Source organism: Bos grunniens, chromosome 10 (genome assembly GCF_055505025.1).
Source record: "Bos grunniens cultivar Pamir isolate PY7600 chromosome 10, Bosgru_T2T1.0, whole genome shotgun sequence".
Classification (NCBI taxonomy): Eukaryota; Metazoa; Chordata; class Mammalia; order Artiodactyla; family Bovidae; genus Bos; species Bos grunniens.
The window spans coordinates 20,200,120-20,216,869 of record NC_141174.1 but is presented as its reverse complement, the minus strand read 5'-3'; the positions used below and the strand labels follow the sequence as shown (position 1 = coordinate 20,216,869).

General features: G+C 38.5%; 1 protein-coding gene across 7 annotated transcripts in view; it reads left to right on the top strand.

Annotated features, from left to right (window-relative positions):
* Positions 1-16,750, top strand: part of SIPA1L1 (signal induced proliferation associated 1 like 1) — a 190,357-nt gene that overhangs the window by 94,564 nt on the left and 79,043 nt on the right. For all 7 annotated transcript variants that reach the window (XM_086319958.1, XM_086319964.1, XM_086319960.1 and 4 more), the window contains 2 exons: positions 8,778-8,881; positions 13,245-13,402. In XM_086319958.1, the coding sequence (XP_086176084.1) occupies positions 8,778-8,881; positions 13,245-13,402 (262 nt within the window). The remainder of the gene's footprint in view (positions 1-8,777; positions 8,882-13,244; positions 13,403-16,750) is intronic.

The following is a 16,750-nucleotide window of genomic DNA, read 5'->3' as shown; positions in this document are numbered from 1 at the left end:
GTAGGGTTTTCTTAATCACTTTCATATTTTACTGTCTTGAGATATTTTTGTTCATTTTCTGTTTTTACTGTTCATAGTCTAACTTAATCGCCAAGCAAACAGGCTTCTTAGCGTTGGTATTACTTTGGTTCATGAAATGTGTTGATTAAAATCACACTGGTGCAGCAGTCTGTTTATCTACAGCTCGTGAACATAGAGGTTTGTCCATTCCCTTTTCCCAGGTGGTTAATAAAAGAGTTAGGTTCTCAAGTATCTAGAGTATGTTGACTTCTGCTGTGTGTCTGTGTGGAAGCAAATTTTAAATTTTATCTCAATATCCATCCATAGACACCTGTGACCTGTTTTTCTTTGAGAGGGTCTTTGGATTAGCACGTCTGTATTGCAGTCTATAGTAATCACTCTGATTTTCTGTACAGGAAATTAAATAAGGAGTCAAGTCATGAAAACAGAAAAGCATTCATAAACTCCACTGCAGGGAAGAATTTCCTGTTGCCATGGTTTTGCTGTTGCCAACTTGGAAACGACATGCAAGAGAGCCTATGAAAAACCATAAATAGCCTAGACTCTTAAATATTATTTTAATGTTCCATACTCTGCTTGCGACTGCAGAAAATATTAAATCTCAGTATGCCCTTAAATTCTTTTTATCAACGTATTCTGACATTTACTCTGTAATTCATTCACATTGTCCCAGTTTGTTGTGTTATGTAAATTATAATTACCGCAAAGGGCTATTAAAAGGGTCTGGGAAGAAAATGTAATAAGAGCCTTGATTCTATCAATGAATGGTCAGAATCGGAGTTGGTAAGATTATTTATCATTTCCTGGTCCTTCACTATCACTATGATTTTGCTCAAACTCATGTCCATTGAGTCCATTTATTTGTGTATTTACACGTTCCTAGCCATCTCTTGATGAAAGGACAACATGAGAAATGCAGATAGCAGGGCCATTCTTAAGCAATGTGGCATCATGTAAGGCAGTGGAATAAGCAGAATAAGCACTTTGCACATTTTGCCCCAATATTCCAATAAGTGCAAAGACCTTGATTAGTAAACTGCCTCTGGTGGCACATTTTACAGTTACGCAATACATTAGTCAAGGACAGGTGCCTTCTCACTGAGTTACTCTCCTTTATGGCTCCTTGTAACCTTCTGAGGCATAGCTCCTGAAAAGGAGGGTTCACAGGTTCCTTTTCTGTGCTTTCAGAGGCTCATTTCCTGAAGTCACTGAAAAGTAGGAAAGTGTTTCCACTCTAAAGCTTGAAGAAGACAGTATGCATATTTCTCTCTCTTACTCCCAGCTGAGAAGGACTATTAGCATCATCACTTAAAGGGGTATTAAACAATAATAGACCAAAAGACATAGGGATCAACCAGCCCTTGCAAACCCCAGCAGCCTTCTGCTGGCCATGACACACTCAGAGATGAGACTGTTTGGTGTGCTGTGAGATGATCTTACCACCTCTTACCTAATCTTAAATTGTGTTAAACTCTTTCAATATAATGCTTAAAAAGAGAAGACGCTTTCCAGAACATGTGTTCCTAAAGGATCGCTCCCTCTCTGTGTGACAGTGTAGCTGTCACTTGGATCTGTGGATTTGTAGTCTTAATCAAATTCAAACATTATTTGCCAAGCTCATTTTATTTTTCTGCACCTCATCCTCTGAATCTCCAATTAGACATATATTAAGTCACTTACCGGTTGTGATTTAATTTGTAACATTTCCCCCTTCCCTGCCCCCCATGCTTATATTTGGGAAATTCCTGTTAATATTTTCAAGTTCACTGTGTTTTCTTTTCTTCTACAGTCTCTTAATCTGCTGTTAGTCAATCTAATGACATTTTTATTTCAGATGCTGTGATTTTCAAGTCCAGAAGTTGCATTTGGGTTTTCTCTTTTTTCTTTTCTTTTCTCCATCCCCCTCCCCCCACCTCCGCCGCTTTTTTTTTTTTCATGAGTAATCTTATATTTTCCATATTCTTCTCATTAGGTTCATGTCCTTTAAAGCCTTGAATGTATTTATAATAGCTGTTTCAAACTATTTGCATGCTAGTTCCATCATCTCTGTCATTTGGGGTCTCCTTTTAACAGTTTCTCATGCTTTTTAGTTAATTTTATTTCTTCATATGTCTGGTTATTTTTGATTGGATACTGGACATTGTGAATGTTTGATCATTGAGGATCTGGATTTTGTCCTCTTCTTTAAACAGTGTTGTTTTATTATTGGTAGGCAATTAAGTTAGTTACAGAACAGTTTGATCTTTATGAATTTGTTCTTATGCTTTTTTAAAGCATAGTTTTTTAAAAAAAGAGTAGTTTTTGTTGTTGTTGTTCAGTCACTAAGTTGTGTCTGACTCTTGAGAACACACCAGGCTTCCTGGTCCTTCACTATCTCCTGGAGTTTGCTCAAACTCATGTTCATTGAGTGAGATACGTCCTCCAACCATCTCATCCTCTACCACCCCCTTCTCCTTTTGTCGTCATCTTTCTTGGCATCAGGGTCTTTTCCAGTCAGTCAGCTCTTCACATCAGGTGAGAAGTGAATATTCAGGCTCTTTAGTTCCTCTTCACTTTCTGCCATTAGAGTGGTATCGTGTGCATATCTGAGATTGTTGATATTTCTCCCAGTAGTCTTGACTCCAGTTCGTGAGTAGTCTATACTCTGGCTAATTTACTGCTCTTACTAAGGCATGACTTTTCTTGCGTCTGAATACCAGCATATTCAGCCAAGTATCTCTACTATGGCTAGTCAGAACTTCAGTGTCTTCCAGCCCTGTGTGAACTGTGAGAATTGTTTGGCTGACAATTCTCTGGTAGTTATTTCCCCAATAGTTTCTCTTTTCTTTCTTTTTTTGAAATTGAGGTATAATTGACATACAACATTATATTGGTTTCGGGTGTACAACATAATGACTCAAGTGTTTTTGTATATTCCAAAATGGTCATCATAATAAGTCTAGTTATGTATCACCATACCTATTTTTTTTTTCTTGTGATGAAAACTTTTAAGATCTACTCTCTTAGCAACTTTCAGCTATTCTGTATAGTGTTATTAACTACAGCCAGCATGATGCACCCTGATGTTTTTTCTTTCCCTGGCTTTTGGAACTGCGCTCTGTGCTTGTGCAGCTTAATATTCAGTCCAAGACTCAAGGGGATCCCTGTGCAGATATCTGAGCCTCTTTCACTGTGTAGTTTCCTCCTCTTCAGTATTGTGCCCAGCAAATATCAGCCACAACTAAGCCTTCCAGACCTCCAGCATACTTTGGCTTCTCTCTTCAAATCCCTACTCTGTGTGATTGTTTTGAAAGTACCTTCGGGTAGAAAGCTGGGTAGGATCATAAGGCTCATCTCCTTTGATACTTCTTCCTCCAAGATCACTATCCAGTGCTGCCTATTGTAAGATGTCTTGAGGGGAAAAAAGTTGTTTCAGATATTTTGTTTATTTTTCTATTTATTTACAATAGGAGAGCAGGTCCTATACCAAGTGCTGTCATGGCCAGAAGCAAAGTCCTAGATACTTTCTATATGTCATCTCAGTGCATCTCCACAAACTCTGCTGGATTCCAGTCATCCCCCTTTTACAGACTAGGCTTCTTCAGATTAACTAGGGTACCCAAGGTTAAGTATTAAGGGGGGAGACCATATCCTAGTGTTATGGTTAATGATGTATTCAGAGAAAGCATAAATGTAGAATTAAGTACAGTGAAGCCCAGAGCTGTGCTTTGCGGCTGTGTCATCCCCTCTCTTGAGCCCTTGGGCTAAAATTACTCAAGCGATCTAATGAGATAGCTCCACTTGTCATTATTCAGAGTTTAGTGCTTTGGAGAAAGAAAGAGGCTTGGGAAAGGAAGGTTTGGTTAAACTGTTGAACCATTTCTTCTTCTTCCCAATTTTCTGTACAGAGTCCCAATTTCCCATTTCATAACTAAGGACTTCCAGCAAACAAGCTACAGTTGTGTCAGGGGTTGGAACAGTTCTGCAGTGAAAAATCTTTCCAGAGTGAATTTTTTTCTCCTTTTTTGTTTCCTTATTTGGATGGCATAACCTCTAGATAATTGCCATCCCCTCCCACTACAGTAAGTACAAAAATAAGCTTCCCACCAAGCAGTTTGTTATTTGAAAGCTGGAGACCACCCTCATTTTAAGTTGTGTGTGTGGATTATTATTTGGGAAATTATTTCCTGAATAAGGTGCGTTTGTCAAGTCAGCATGCAGGAAACTTAGAAACTCTTGAAAAGCATTCCTTCAGAGCTCTGCCTTGAATCATTTGCCACAGTTTTTAGAGAATTCATGTTGCTTCCCCCATTTTTCAGCAGTGTTATAATGATCACTGAGTTTCAGGGTCTTAGAATAGATGTAAGACTTTTCATGAAGAAAATAAATCCTGTATTTCGGATATTTAACCTTTGATAAATAAAAGAATAAAACCAGCATTATTTAAACGCTTTGCACATTTAAAGGACCGTGTGGAGTTGTAGAGACTGATGAATGAAGAAAAGTTTTTTCACCTTCTTAACTTTGAACTGTATTATAGTATCAGGTTTTTCTCTCGAGTGTTTCTGAGATGCAGTTGGCCAAGAAATTGAAATGCTCTGTTTAAGGCAGCTATACTTTTTATTTCAACTGCATAAAATTCTAAATTCCAATCAGCATGTTTCTTAAGCATCTTTTATGGGCTACTATCATGGACATTGTTTCACTCAATCCTCACAACAGTGAGAATGTTGAGGGGCAGAGAAGTAAAGTGACTTGTCTCTGATTATTTAGCAAATGATGCTGGCTGCTGCTGCTACTGCTAAGTCGCTTCAGTTGTGTCCGACTCTGTGCGACCCCATAGACGGCAGCCCACCAGATTTCCCCCGCCCCTGGGATTCTCCAGGCAAGAATAATGGAGTGGGTTGCCATTTCCTTCTCCAATGCATGAAAGTGAAAAGTGAAAGTGAAGTCGCTCAGTCGTGCCCGACTCTTAGCGACCGCATGGACTGCAGCCTCCCAGGCTCCTCTGTCCATGGATTTTTCCAGGCAAGAGTACTGGAGTAGGGTGCCATTGCCTTCTCCAGTGATGCTGGAGACGTTGGAATTCAGATCGTCTTACTTCCAAGTTGGAATCCAGATAATTGCAGGTATTTTGCAAAGTGCTCTGTGTGTAGAAAACGGACTGATTCCTTCAGTACGCACCCCACATCATTGCTTATCCTTTTCTCACAGTGTGTTAGTGGTTTTAAGAAGCCTTCGATTCCAGGCATGTACACACGCACTTTCCTTGAATTAACACAGTGTGAATTCTCCTGTCACGGCAAAGGGTGGTGTTACAGACTGTTCCCATCCTCAGTGAAGCCACCTCCTGATGATGGTTAAAGATGCACTGAAGAAAATCCAAGTAAATATGGTAGATGCCAGAGCAGATGGGATTCTTGCTTTTCCAAATACTTCGTTAGTGAGTAGATGCAGTAGTACTGAAGGGCAGATGCGTGTCTCATCTTAAATGCATGCCAGTGTTCCAGGTGTCAACACTTGTTCCCGACTGTGCTCCTTCCAAGCATTGACCTCTGCATCCCCAAACCCTGAGGCAATCTCGCGTACTAGGGAGAGCTGGAGTCTTTAAATGGATGGTCCTTAGCAGCCAGCTGATGATTATTCTATTGGTATTTCAAACTATGGATGATAATCCATCCCACTACCTGTCTGGGATTTCGTCTTGTGCATTTTATGTGTTCTACAATGGTGAGGACCTTCACAAACTGAACTTAAGCTTTCTTCATTCTGTTGACTTTCTTAGCCTGCCTGCGTTTAGTTCATGAGATTGATTTTCTCCTTGTAGTCGTAAATATTTTAAAACTAGGAACTTGCACAAAATCAAATTCCTTAGGCTTGTTTTCCTTTATCTAGCTTTTCTCAACTCAAACAAATCTGTTGGTGACCAGGAAGTGATTATGTAAAAGTCGAATTACTTTTTCCTGACTCAGATTTGTACACATCCACCTTTATCATCCAAGTTTTATCCCCCTTAAAGCAAAAGACTTTCACCAAGAGAAGTCAAGAATGAATATGACATTAACCGTATCTGAAACTGCTTCTACAAACTTATTAACCTATACATACCATCTTTAAATAGAAGTGCCTATTGTAAGATAGTCTCACTTATCTACACCTTTTCAAAGCAGCTGAAAGGAATATTCTTATCATTCCTCAATTACTCAGTGCCTTCTTATCATCTAGTTTGAATATTAGAAATTTTACTTTCTATGACTTAGTGTAGAGGGCTGACCTTATTAGCGGATACACACCACCCACTAGTAGTATACTTTGGAGGCCAATCACGTGATTATCAAGATGACCTATAAGATGCCTGAATTTATTTTTTAACTTTTAAAGCTCCATACACATATGAAGGAGCGTTATCTTCTTTTTATCCCTCTTCTATAAGCATATTTTCCCTTTAGAAATTACTCAGTACATATTCTTTTCAACCAGAGGAAAAAAGATTTTTGTCGCAATGATCATCTTCTGTGATTTTCTTTCCTTTTCATTCTGTTTAATTCCAATGCCTTATTCTTCAGAGAATATAACAAACCTTCATTTTCCATTTTCTCCGATAAAGTTTAGCAATGCTGTTGTATACATAGTAATTTCAGGATTTTGGAATTCCTTTCTTCTCAGAGAAGAAAATTTCATTGTTTTGACCCCAGTTTCATCACTAAGAGTTTTAAAACGGCTTCCAAACTGTTTAAAATTATCAGCAAGGCTGGCATTTTCAAAGGTCCCCAGAAGAAGACTGGTCATATAGCATCTGTTGTATAAAATGCAGCAAGCGTAGAAGAGAGAGAAAGGACAATAAATATAAAACAAATTATCTTCAGGGTCATCTTCACTCTTCTTTCATGACAGTAATGCCTTTAGAATTAGAAAGACATATAAAACAAAATGTAATAAAAAATCTTTTTTAGTTCATTAATTTTGCTTAAAATTGACTTGAGACACACATAAGTACTCATCAGGTTGACACATTGACTTGAAAGTTGTAAAATGTGCCTATCAGTTCTGGAGCTATTTATATCAAGAGTCTTTAACAGTGGATACCTTCTTCATACTCAAGACCTGTCTTAAGTTGGTCAGTGATTTATTGTAGTGAATTTGTAGTTTTTTGTGGTAGTGATCATTAACATTTACAAGATATATTTCTTGGGGAGTTACATTTTGGTGCTTGTTTTTGCAGTTTTTCAAAAGTAATCCTTGCTTTATTCTACATTTATCTTGATTTTAAAACTGTTGGCATTTTATGCCCTCTTCAAAATTAAGATCCTCTAAGAAGCTCAAGGTTGAAACTCAGGGCTCTAGAATATCTTAGCAAATCTCTGCAAACTGCTGTTATGGTCTATTCTTGGAACAGTGCCTAAGGGCGGTACAGCTACTGCGTTAAAGTCCCCTAAGGGTATTTATTAAAATAGATCATTCTGCCCAGCCCCACACCTACAGAGCAGTGTTTCTGGGCATGGGGGATGGGAAGCTGCCTTTTAAGCAGCACCCCAGGTGACTCCAGGTACACTCCAGTTTGAGAAGTGCTGCTTTATGGGACATGCCAGAGGCTTTGACTTGCTGCGTCATTCTCTAAAATGCTCCTCAACAATGTGGTTGATGGAGGATTGAGTTTCCCCAGAATGAATGCACTTCCGTTCATTTTGCCTGTTAAGTCCAGGTGCTTTATGGCTAAAGAGACTTCCCTTTAACTGGACAGTTAGTAGTTCTCTTTGGTTTCCAAGTGTTTACAGATGCATTGATTTGACAAAAGTCAAGGAGGTCAAGGTTGTTTTTTTTTTTTTTTTATAAGGAAAGTGAGCGCAGACACACGCAGTCTTAAACTATTAGACCTCGCTATAATACCTTTGTTACTCAGTGTTACAATCTTGTTAAGTTTCCATCTATTTGTTAAGAGCAAAACAATGGTTCTCCTGCTTGAGTCAAAAGTATTGGAAAAGAGATCCTGAACTTGAAGTTTGTGGGCAGAATTCAGGGGTCTGTGAACTCGGGTGAGAAATAATTTTACATTTATTTTCACTGATCTCTAGTTGAAATTTAGCATTACCTTCAATTATGAATCTAGGCAACAAATCGCAGCAGTATAGGCTCCACCTGTGATTTGACTCAAGCTACTGCTTATGCACTTCACTAGGTCAAAATTATAGTATTTATTAGACCTACTGGTAAAACTTTTCACAGAAATCTTATGCTATTACATCATTTTAAAATTATTTTGATAGCAGTATTTTCTAATCCATTGATTTCTGTTGAAATTTATGTATTTTGTCTTTGTTGTTGTTGTTTAGTTGCTAAGTTGTGTCCAACTCTTTTGTGACCCTATTGACAGCAGACCACCAGGCTCCTCTGTCCATGGAGTTTTGCAGGCAAGAATATTGGGGTGTGTCGCCATTTCCTTTTCCAGGGAATCTTTCCCACCCAGGCATCGAACCCATGTCTGCTGCATTGGCAGACAGATTCTTTACCACTGAGCCCACCTGGGAAGCCCATATTTTATTATACCTATGCATTTACAAATATTTTTCTAAGAAGGAATCTATAGGCCTCACTAGACCGCCAAAGGGGGATCAGGTATAAAAGATGGGTAAAAACTCCTATACCAGATCTTCTTGTCTAGGATCTTTTCATCCTAAATCATTTTCTGTCCCCAGCCCCCTTTTGAGATGTCTCTCTTAAATGAGCTGTTTTTTCCTATTCTTAGAATTGTCTCTCTCTTTCTTTTTTTTTAACTGTAGCTGACTCCACTGGAACCCATTCTCTGTACACAACATACAAAGACTATGAGATCATGTTCCATGTTTCTACCATGCTGCCGTACACACCTAACAACAAGCAACAGGTAAGAGATCCTTGTGTTTTCTGTGTTTTTTTCACCCTTGTTTCATTTCCCCCAGAAGCCAAAGTGGCAAGTTTGTAAAATCTTAAACCAGAATTTAATGTTGCACCTGTCACGGCAGCAGGAAGCTTTGTACTTTGTGTGGAAGTAATAGCAAATGAGCTGAAAACAAATGAAGAGACGCAAATTCTAGGTTAACAGCCAGCTGGATGGCTTTGTGATTTAATCATTAGCTTTTCACCCAGGAGGATTGAGATTTTCCTGAAATCTGAAAAGAACAAGTTGAAGTCATGGTGATTAGATGACTCTGCAGGGTTACAGAGAACACATATGAGTAGGTGAAGTTTCATCTCAAGAGGCCAGTGTACAAGGCAGGAAAGTACTGATGTTTCATTTCGGATTTCAAAGGAGGTTTCCTCTACTTACTTGGAGAAAAATTCAAAATAAGTGTCAATGGGATCTCAGAGAAATGGTTTTTGTTTTTCTTTTTTTTAAACATATCCTTCAGGGAACAGCATAAGTAACAATTGCATTTGTGTACCTCATATAAAGATTTCTTTTGAAAAAGATCTAAAAGTCTATTACTAAAATGTGGTCAGTGAGATGATAAAATGTGAAAACTAAGAAATGGCAGATGGTTACAGAGCAAGGTGGAAACTGGCAATATAGTTTTAAAGAGTATGTGGTGGTAGTTGGTTTTAAAAATGTTTTAAAACAAATGATACCAAATTGAAACTTAAAAGACCCAGAGAACTAATAGACTCTACTTTCAATAGCTCTTATAAACACAGCAGTCTTAAATCACTTCTGACCTTCAAACGGACATAGATTTTGTTATTGTCGATTGTTGTACTAACAGAACACAGGCCAGCTGCAGAATGAATCACATCCTCTTTCACGGAATTTAACAAAACAGGGATCAAATCTAACACGTCGTCACTTGAATTTGATTACATCACACATGTCAATAACAAAATCTTACCTCTCTTGATTCCCAAAGTAATCAAGAGTAGTTTGAAACAAAGCAGTGAGTCAGCTATAAGTCTGAAATAAACCTATTTTAAGATAAATTCCCTGATCTGGAGTCTGTTGACTATTTTATGCACATTCCAAATTCTAGATTTCTTAGAGGAAAATACCATGCTAAGAAAAATATACTAAACTCACTCTGACCAGACAGTAGAGAGATTTTAAAAACTTTAGCAAATGGTCTTTAAAGGGAAGATGGAGAAATGTCTATTTAGTTCTTTGGCCCATTTTTTTGATTGGGTCGTTTATTTTTCTGGAGTTGAGCTGTAGGAGTTGCTTGTATATTTTTGAGATTAGTTGTTTGTCAGTTGCTTCATTTGCTATTATTTTCTCCCATTCTGAAGGCTGTCTTTTCACCTTGCTAATAGTTTCCTTTGATGTGCAGAAGCTTTTAAGGTTAATTAGGTCCCATTTGTTTATTTTTGATTTTATTTCCAATATTCTGGGAGGTGGGTCATAGAGGATCCTGCTGTGATGTATGTCAGAGAGGACATACAGATGGCTAACAAACACACGAAAAGATGCTCAACATCACTCATTATCAGAGAAATGCAAATCAAAACCACTATGAGGTACCATTTCACACCAGTCAGAATGGCTGCGATCCAAAAGTCTACAAATAATAAATGCTGGAGAGGGTGTGGAGAAAAGGGAACCCTCTTACACTCTTGGTGGGAATGCAAACTAGTACAGCCACTATGGAGAACAGTGTGGAGATTCCTTAAAAAACTGGAAATAGAACTGCCTTATGATCCAGCAATCCCACTGCTGGGCATACACACTGAGGAAACCAGAAGGGAAAGAGACACGTGTACCCCAATGTTCATCGCAGCACTCTTTATAATAGCCAGGACATGGAAGCAACCTAGATGTCCATCAGCAGATGAATGGATAAGAAAGCAGTGGTACATATACACAATGGAGTATTACTCAGCCATTAAAAAGAATACATTTGAATCAGTTCTAATGAGGTGGATGAAACTGGAGCCTATTATACAGAGTGAAGTAAGCCAGAAGGAAAAACATAAATACAGTATACTAATGCATATATATGGAATTTAGAAAGATGGTAACAATAACCCTGTGTACGAGACAGCAAAAGAGACACTGATGTATAGAACAGTCTTATGGACTCTGTGGGAGAGGGAGAGGGTGGGAAGATTTGGGAGAATGGCATTGAAACATGTAAAATATCATGTAAGAAACGAGTTGCCAGTCCAGGTTTGATGCACGATACTGGATGCTTGGGGCTAGTGCACTGGGATGACCCAGAGGGATGGTATGGGGAGGGAGGAGGGAGGAGGGTTCAGGATGGGGAACACATGTATACCTGTGGCGGATTCATTTTGATATTTGGCAAAACTAATACAATTATGTAAAGTTTAAAAATAAAATAAAATAAAAAATAAATAAACCTAAAAAAAAAAAAATAAAGGGAAGATGAAGCCTTATTTTACCTGATTACTCAATGGAGAAGGGCTTCCTAAGTGGCTCAGTGGTAAAGAATCCACCTCCCAGTGCAGGAGATGCAAGTTCCATCCCTGGGTCAGGAAGATCCCCTGGAAAAGGAACCTAGCACTCCAATATTCTTGTCTGGAAAATCTCATGGACAGAGGAGCCTGGAGGGCTACAGTCCATGGGGTCACAGAGTCGGACACAACAGGGACTAACCAACCTTCAGCAGAGAAAAGTAACATGGGGAGGAGGAGTAAAACATTCAGTAACAAGATTCAGTTGTTTATATCCAGCTAAATAAGTTAAAGTGCTAAGCTGAGTTAGTTGGCATTTAAGTGGACAGCTAGTCTAAATGATTTAATTTGGGGTCCAATCAAAGCAAAAGAATTATGATCCTGAATCAGAATGAAAGAAATAATCGGTATTCTGCATATTAAGAAATTTTAATTCTCTAGTTAAAGAATTTATTGTAGTCTACATAGATTACATTATGGTTAGAAAAACCAGAAAGAATGTGTCTTAAAATCTTTTTGCAGGTATTGATTTATAAACACTGTCTTTTTTTTCATTATATATATTGCAAGATGGATAGATGGATTTATTTCTGTGTGGGTCGTTTAGTAAGTAAGATAACATATCAAGCCATATTTTGAAGGAAGGATGACAATGCATCAAAAAGCAATGACATCCATGCAGGAATGACATATACATAGTTAGATTGTATTTGAGTTGATGTGTTCAAGATCCTGAATAGATTAATAATCTTTGATAACGGGTATATTTTATTTAGCAGTCAGTAGGGAATAGCCTTTATTTAGGTCACATCTGATAATATAGCATGTTTAGAAATGAAGTAAACAGCCTCATTAAAAGATAATTTGTAATGCTTTAAAATTCCTAAGGTTAAAAGTACATTTCACAAACTTCCTAACTCCCAATTCTCAACCCTAATCTAATGCTGTTGTTTCTCCAGTATTGGCCGACAGCCAATATTTGATCATTGATTTTACTGGTATGTAATCTGTATAAGTTAAAGTCATTGGAGAAATTTTTCTTTAAGATTTATAAATATAAGTTTATCTCTAATGAATAGTTTATGTAAAGGCCGTGTTTAGTTGTTCTCCTCCTGGTAGGAGCCTCCGTGTAATATATATGAGTAATACAAATTTTGTTCAGTTTTTCTTCACATGATTGAGCTAACCTGCTTAAGGACCCCTCCCAGAGAGGCACTGACCTGAGATGATTCATTCGGAGGGTCTGAAATTGAAAGCCACCTTCCCTGAACACCTTTTAATGTGAAACAGAAGGTGGTCTTAAGCAGCATTCACTGTAATTAAAGCAGTTATTTAAACCTGAAATTTAACCTGCTATAAAACTGTTAGAACATTCTGGAATATTATTAATTTCTGCATCCTCAGCGTGTGCCACAAAAAGTATTATCAGAAAACATCTTAGCCCCGTTTCTTTAAATGAAGCTAATTGAATCAGAACATAAATTGTGTTGTAATTACTTCAGCGATTCTCATCTTTAAAAAAATTCTTCCCCGTGGCAAGTTTCTTTCTTACACAAAAGTGGAACAAAACTGTTGTTATGGAAACTGAGGATTTGGAGACGCTAGGACTTGGTGTAATATGCTAGAGATTGGTTAGATCTATTTGAATGGACTATGTATTTTATGCAAATTTCTCAATATTCATTTCTCTAGTCTTCCTTGGAGGAGATGATAAGACACATGCTAAAATATTGACAGTAACTGTGTGGATTTCCTCACCTAATATGCACTAATTAATAATGAATGTTTTAAATACAATTACATAAGGGAATCAAAGAGGAAAAAGCAGAGCGTCATCATTTATGTTGTTTGCTTATGTTTTCTTTTAGCTCCTACGGAAGCGGCACATTGGAAATGATATTGTAACAATTGTTTTCCAAGAGCCAGGAGCACAGCCATTCAGCCCGAAAAACATCCGATCCCACTTTCAGCATGTTTTCGTCATTGTCAGGGTTCACAACCCCTGCACTGACAGCGTCTGTTACAGGTAATGGTTCCAGAGGTGGCTGGATGGGCGTTGGCGGGCGGTCACATCGAAGGCCCCCTCCAGCTCTTCTTTCGGAAGTGGCAATGGGAAGTCTATCGCTATTTATTTCTGCCTTTAAACTGTGCATGCGGATGGCCAAATTCACAGGATGACGTAACCTGGTGGCACTGACATTCCCTAGACATGTTGGTTAGACACCTGCTGTTTCCATTCGCACCTCCTCCTTAGGTGGTATCCTTCATCCACACCATCTGGTCACCAGCTAATTACTCATACTGCTAATTATATTTTGCTTTTGCCATGGCAGAAGCAGAGAAGAATGATCATAATAAGTAGGGAATAGTGAAAGTGAAAGTCGCTCAGTCATGTCCAACTCTTTGCAACCCCATGGACTGTGGACTATACAGTCCATGGAATTCTCCAGGCCAGAATACTGGAGTAGGTAGCCTCTCCCTTCTCCAGGGTGTCTTCCCAACCCAGGGATCGAACCCAGGTTCTATCTGCCTCCCACTTTGCAGGCAGATTGTTTACCAGCTAAGCCACAAGGGAAACCAAATGAGTAGGGAAGAGAAGTTTAATTTTTTTTTAATTATATTTTAAAAATCCCAAACCTTTGCTTCAGGCTGATTTGATTCACTGTAACATTTCTGATCAGTCGTAGAGGCTTTGTTAAGTGTTTGGTGGAATTGTTTCCATGTCCCTCATTGATGTAGTCTCATGAGTTACAGAATTCAAGATCCACCTGCAGTGGCCTCTGCAGGAATCCTGGAGGGGATTAGTGTTGAAGAGAGTAAGAACCTGTGATGCTGGATTGACATGAGAGTCATGCCAAGAAGATGTTTTGAGTATGTTGTAGCATGAGTAAGATGTCCTAAGAGGAATCTGTCCTTTTAGAATATGAAAGTTTATTGTAGTTTTGCATCCCTGAAATTTGGGAGACAAGGCTTTGTTAATTTTGAATAGTTGTTTTTTATTTAATGTAGCCATCTATACAGAAAGTGGCCAACTTAGGCTGCTATTTGGTTTGTTGTGAAATCTACAACTGTCTAATCCTAGGGGTAAGGCAAGTTAATTATAGGAGGACAAGCAAGTTCAGGGAATAGAACAAGTCAAGGTTACTTCTACTGACTGCCATCATCCCTCCCTATTCCACAGTAACTATGTCTGATGAGCCCCGGTTATAAGCCCAGCTCTAGTTTAGGTATCTTATTTGTATTATTACCTCATTCCATTTTTAAAACCTATGAGGCGGCTTCCCTGATGGCTCAGATTGTAGGGAGTCTACCTGCCATGTGGCAGACCCAGGTTCAATCCCTGGGTTGAGAAGATACCCTGGAGGAGGAAATAGCAAACCACTCCGGTATTCTTGTCTGGGAAATCACATGGACAGAGGAGCCCAGCAGGCTACAGTCCATGGAATCACACAGAGTCGGACACGACTCAGTGACTTAACACTTTCACGAGGTGGGTACTGTTTTAATCCCCATTTTCACATGAGAAAACTTGAGTGCTTGAGGATAGGTAATTTGCCTGAGGTCAGCTGGCAGACTATAGGCTTGAATGCACCAAGTCTGATTTTAAAGTCTTGTCTCTTAACCACTCTACCTTGCTGCCTCACTCCATGCCATGTGAAATAGGGTCTTTGCTGCCCCTACTACCAACCTGCAGGCCGTTCCAGAATTTCTCGGATGCCAAGTCTATGTGAAAACCCCAAACCAAGGAGGTCTGTAGTTTCCTGGACTCGGTGGGTAGAAAAGCAAAAGAAGCCTAGATCTAAAGCCTCTTAGCAAGAACGTGGTCTCCAAAAGCTGTGTTAGTTAGGTGTAGAAGGAAAGAATTAATGCAGAACATTTGACTGTAATTGGGATGGATGACTGAGTTTATAAACTACACCCAGGCAATGGAAACATGCTGTGTACTGGATGCCTGCAAAGGATTTCATACAACTTTGTGGATAGAAAGCTAAATCCTGTTTTGAATCATCTCTAGGATGTTTGGGGAATGGAAAGCTATGTACTTTCTTTTGAAAAGAGATTCTTCTTTTAAAGGTCTTTGTCTTAGTGAATTGCTGTCCAGTAGAAATATAGTGCAAGTCACATATTCATTTTATATTTTCCAATAGCCATATTTTTTAAAGTAACAAGAAATAGGTAAAATTAATTTTAACAGTAGATTTTTGCCCAATGTAAAGTGAGAGTCCCTGAGTCGTGTCCAACTCTTTGCGACCCCATGGACTGTATTTTGACCCAATAATAGATATTATTTACCTGTGATATCCAAATATTATAATTTAAACATATAATTTTTAAATTTTAAAAATTATTGAGAAATCTTACGTATTTTTGGACCAAGACAAATCTCGAGTGCATTTTTAATTTACAGCTCGCCTCAGTTAGGATGCTCAATTTTCATTGGAAATAATATGTATTTAGATTTCATAAAATTTGCAGTTGGAAAAGTACATTCGTGATAGCTTATTCCAAACATACTTTTAAAAGACTTTTGGAAAACTGAATCAAGGGACAGTTTTTAAAATGTAATATGATTTAATACCCCTTGACCATACCAGCCACGTTTTCAGTGCTTAATAGCCACTGAAGTGTGTCCAGGGCAAGTCTGAATACACTGATATAAGGAGGAAAGATGTCTGAGCCGTCTTCAATACTTGAGTGGTGGAGGAAGTGATATCTGTTTTATTCTTTTCAAACTCTCCTCCCCAGCCTGAGAATCATGATTTTTGCTTGCTCTTTTTTTCCTCTCTCTCATTTTTAATCTCTTACCTGGAGACTGCATATTCTTAGCCCACCTTGTGATGCTGGATGCCTTTGCAGGAGGACACTGGACACCCCAGCTCACAAGACATGGGCTAGCCCGGAATTCCCTAGTTGCCAAGCTTGCTTGAAGACCCAGTACACTGTGAATTTTGGAACTATAGTACTAGTGATCTTTTCCTGTTAAAAACTTTGGGTACCTGGGTTTTTCTCAGTCCTTCTCAAATTCAGGTCGACATGTTTCCTGGGGTATGTGGTGATGCCAGATGTTTATAGGCCCAGAATAACTAGGGTACCTCGCTTGTAGTCTTTAATGCTTGGGAAAGGGATGTTAAGGTTTATTTTCTCACGAAAATGTATTAGGAAGTAGAATGGAAAATTTGTACCAATTTTAAGATAAAATGTGGGTCTTCAAAGAGTTTTCATACATGTGGGGTTTTCTCATACCCCAGTCCCTCCCCCAAAGTACTAGGGATATGAATTCATAGACCTCTTTCATTAGGGATACTCTGGTGGGAAAGCTTGGAGATACATTTAATTTACACAAAATTTATTTAAATCTACTTTTAATTGTATC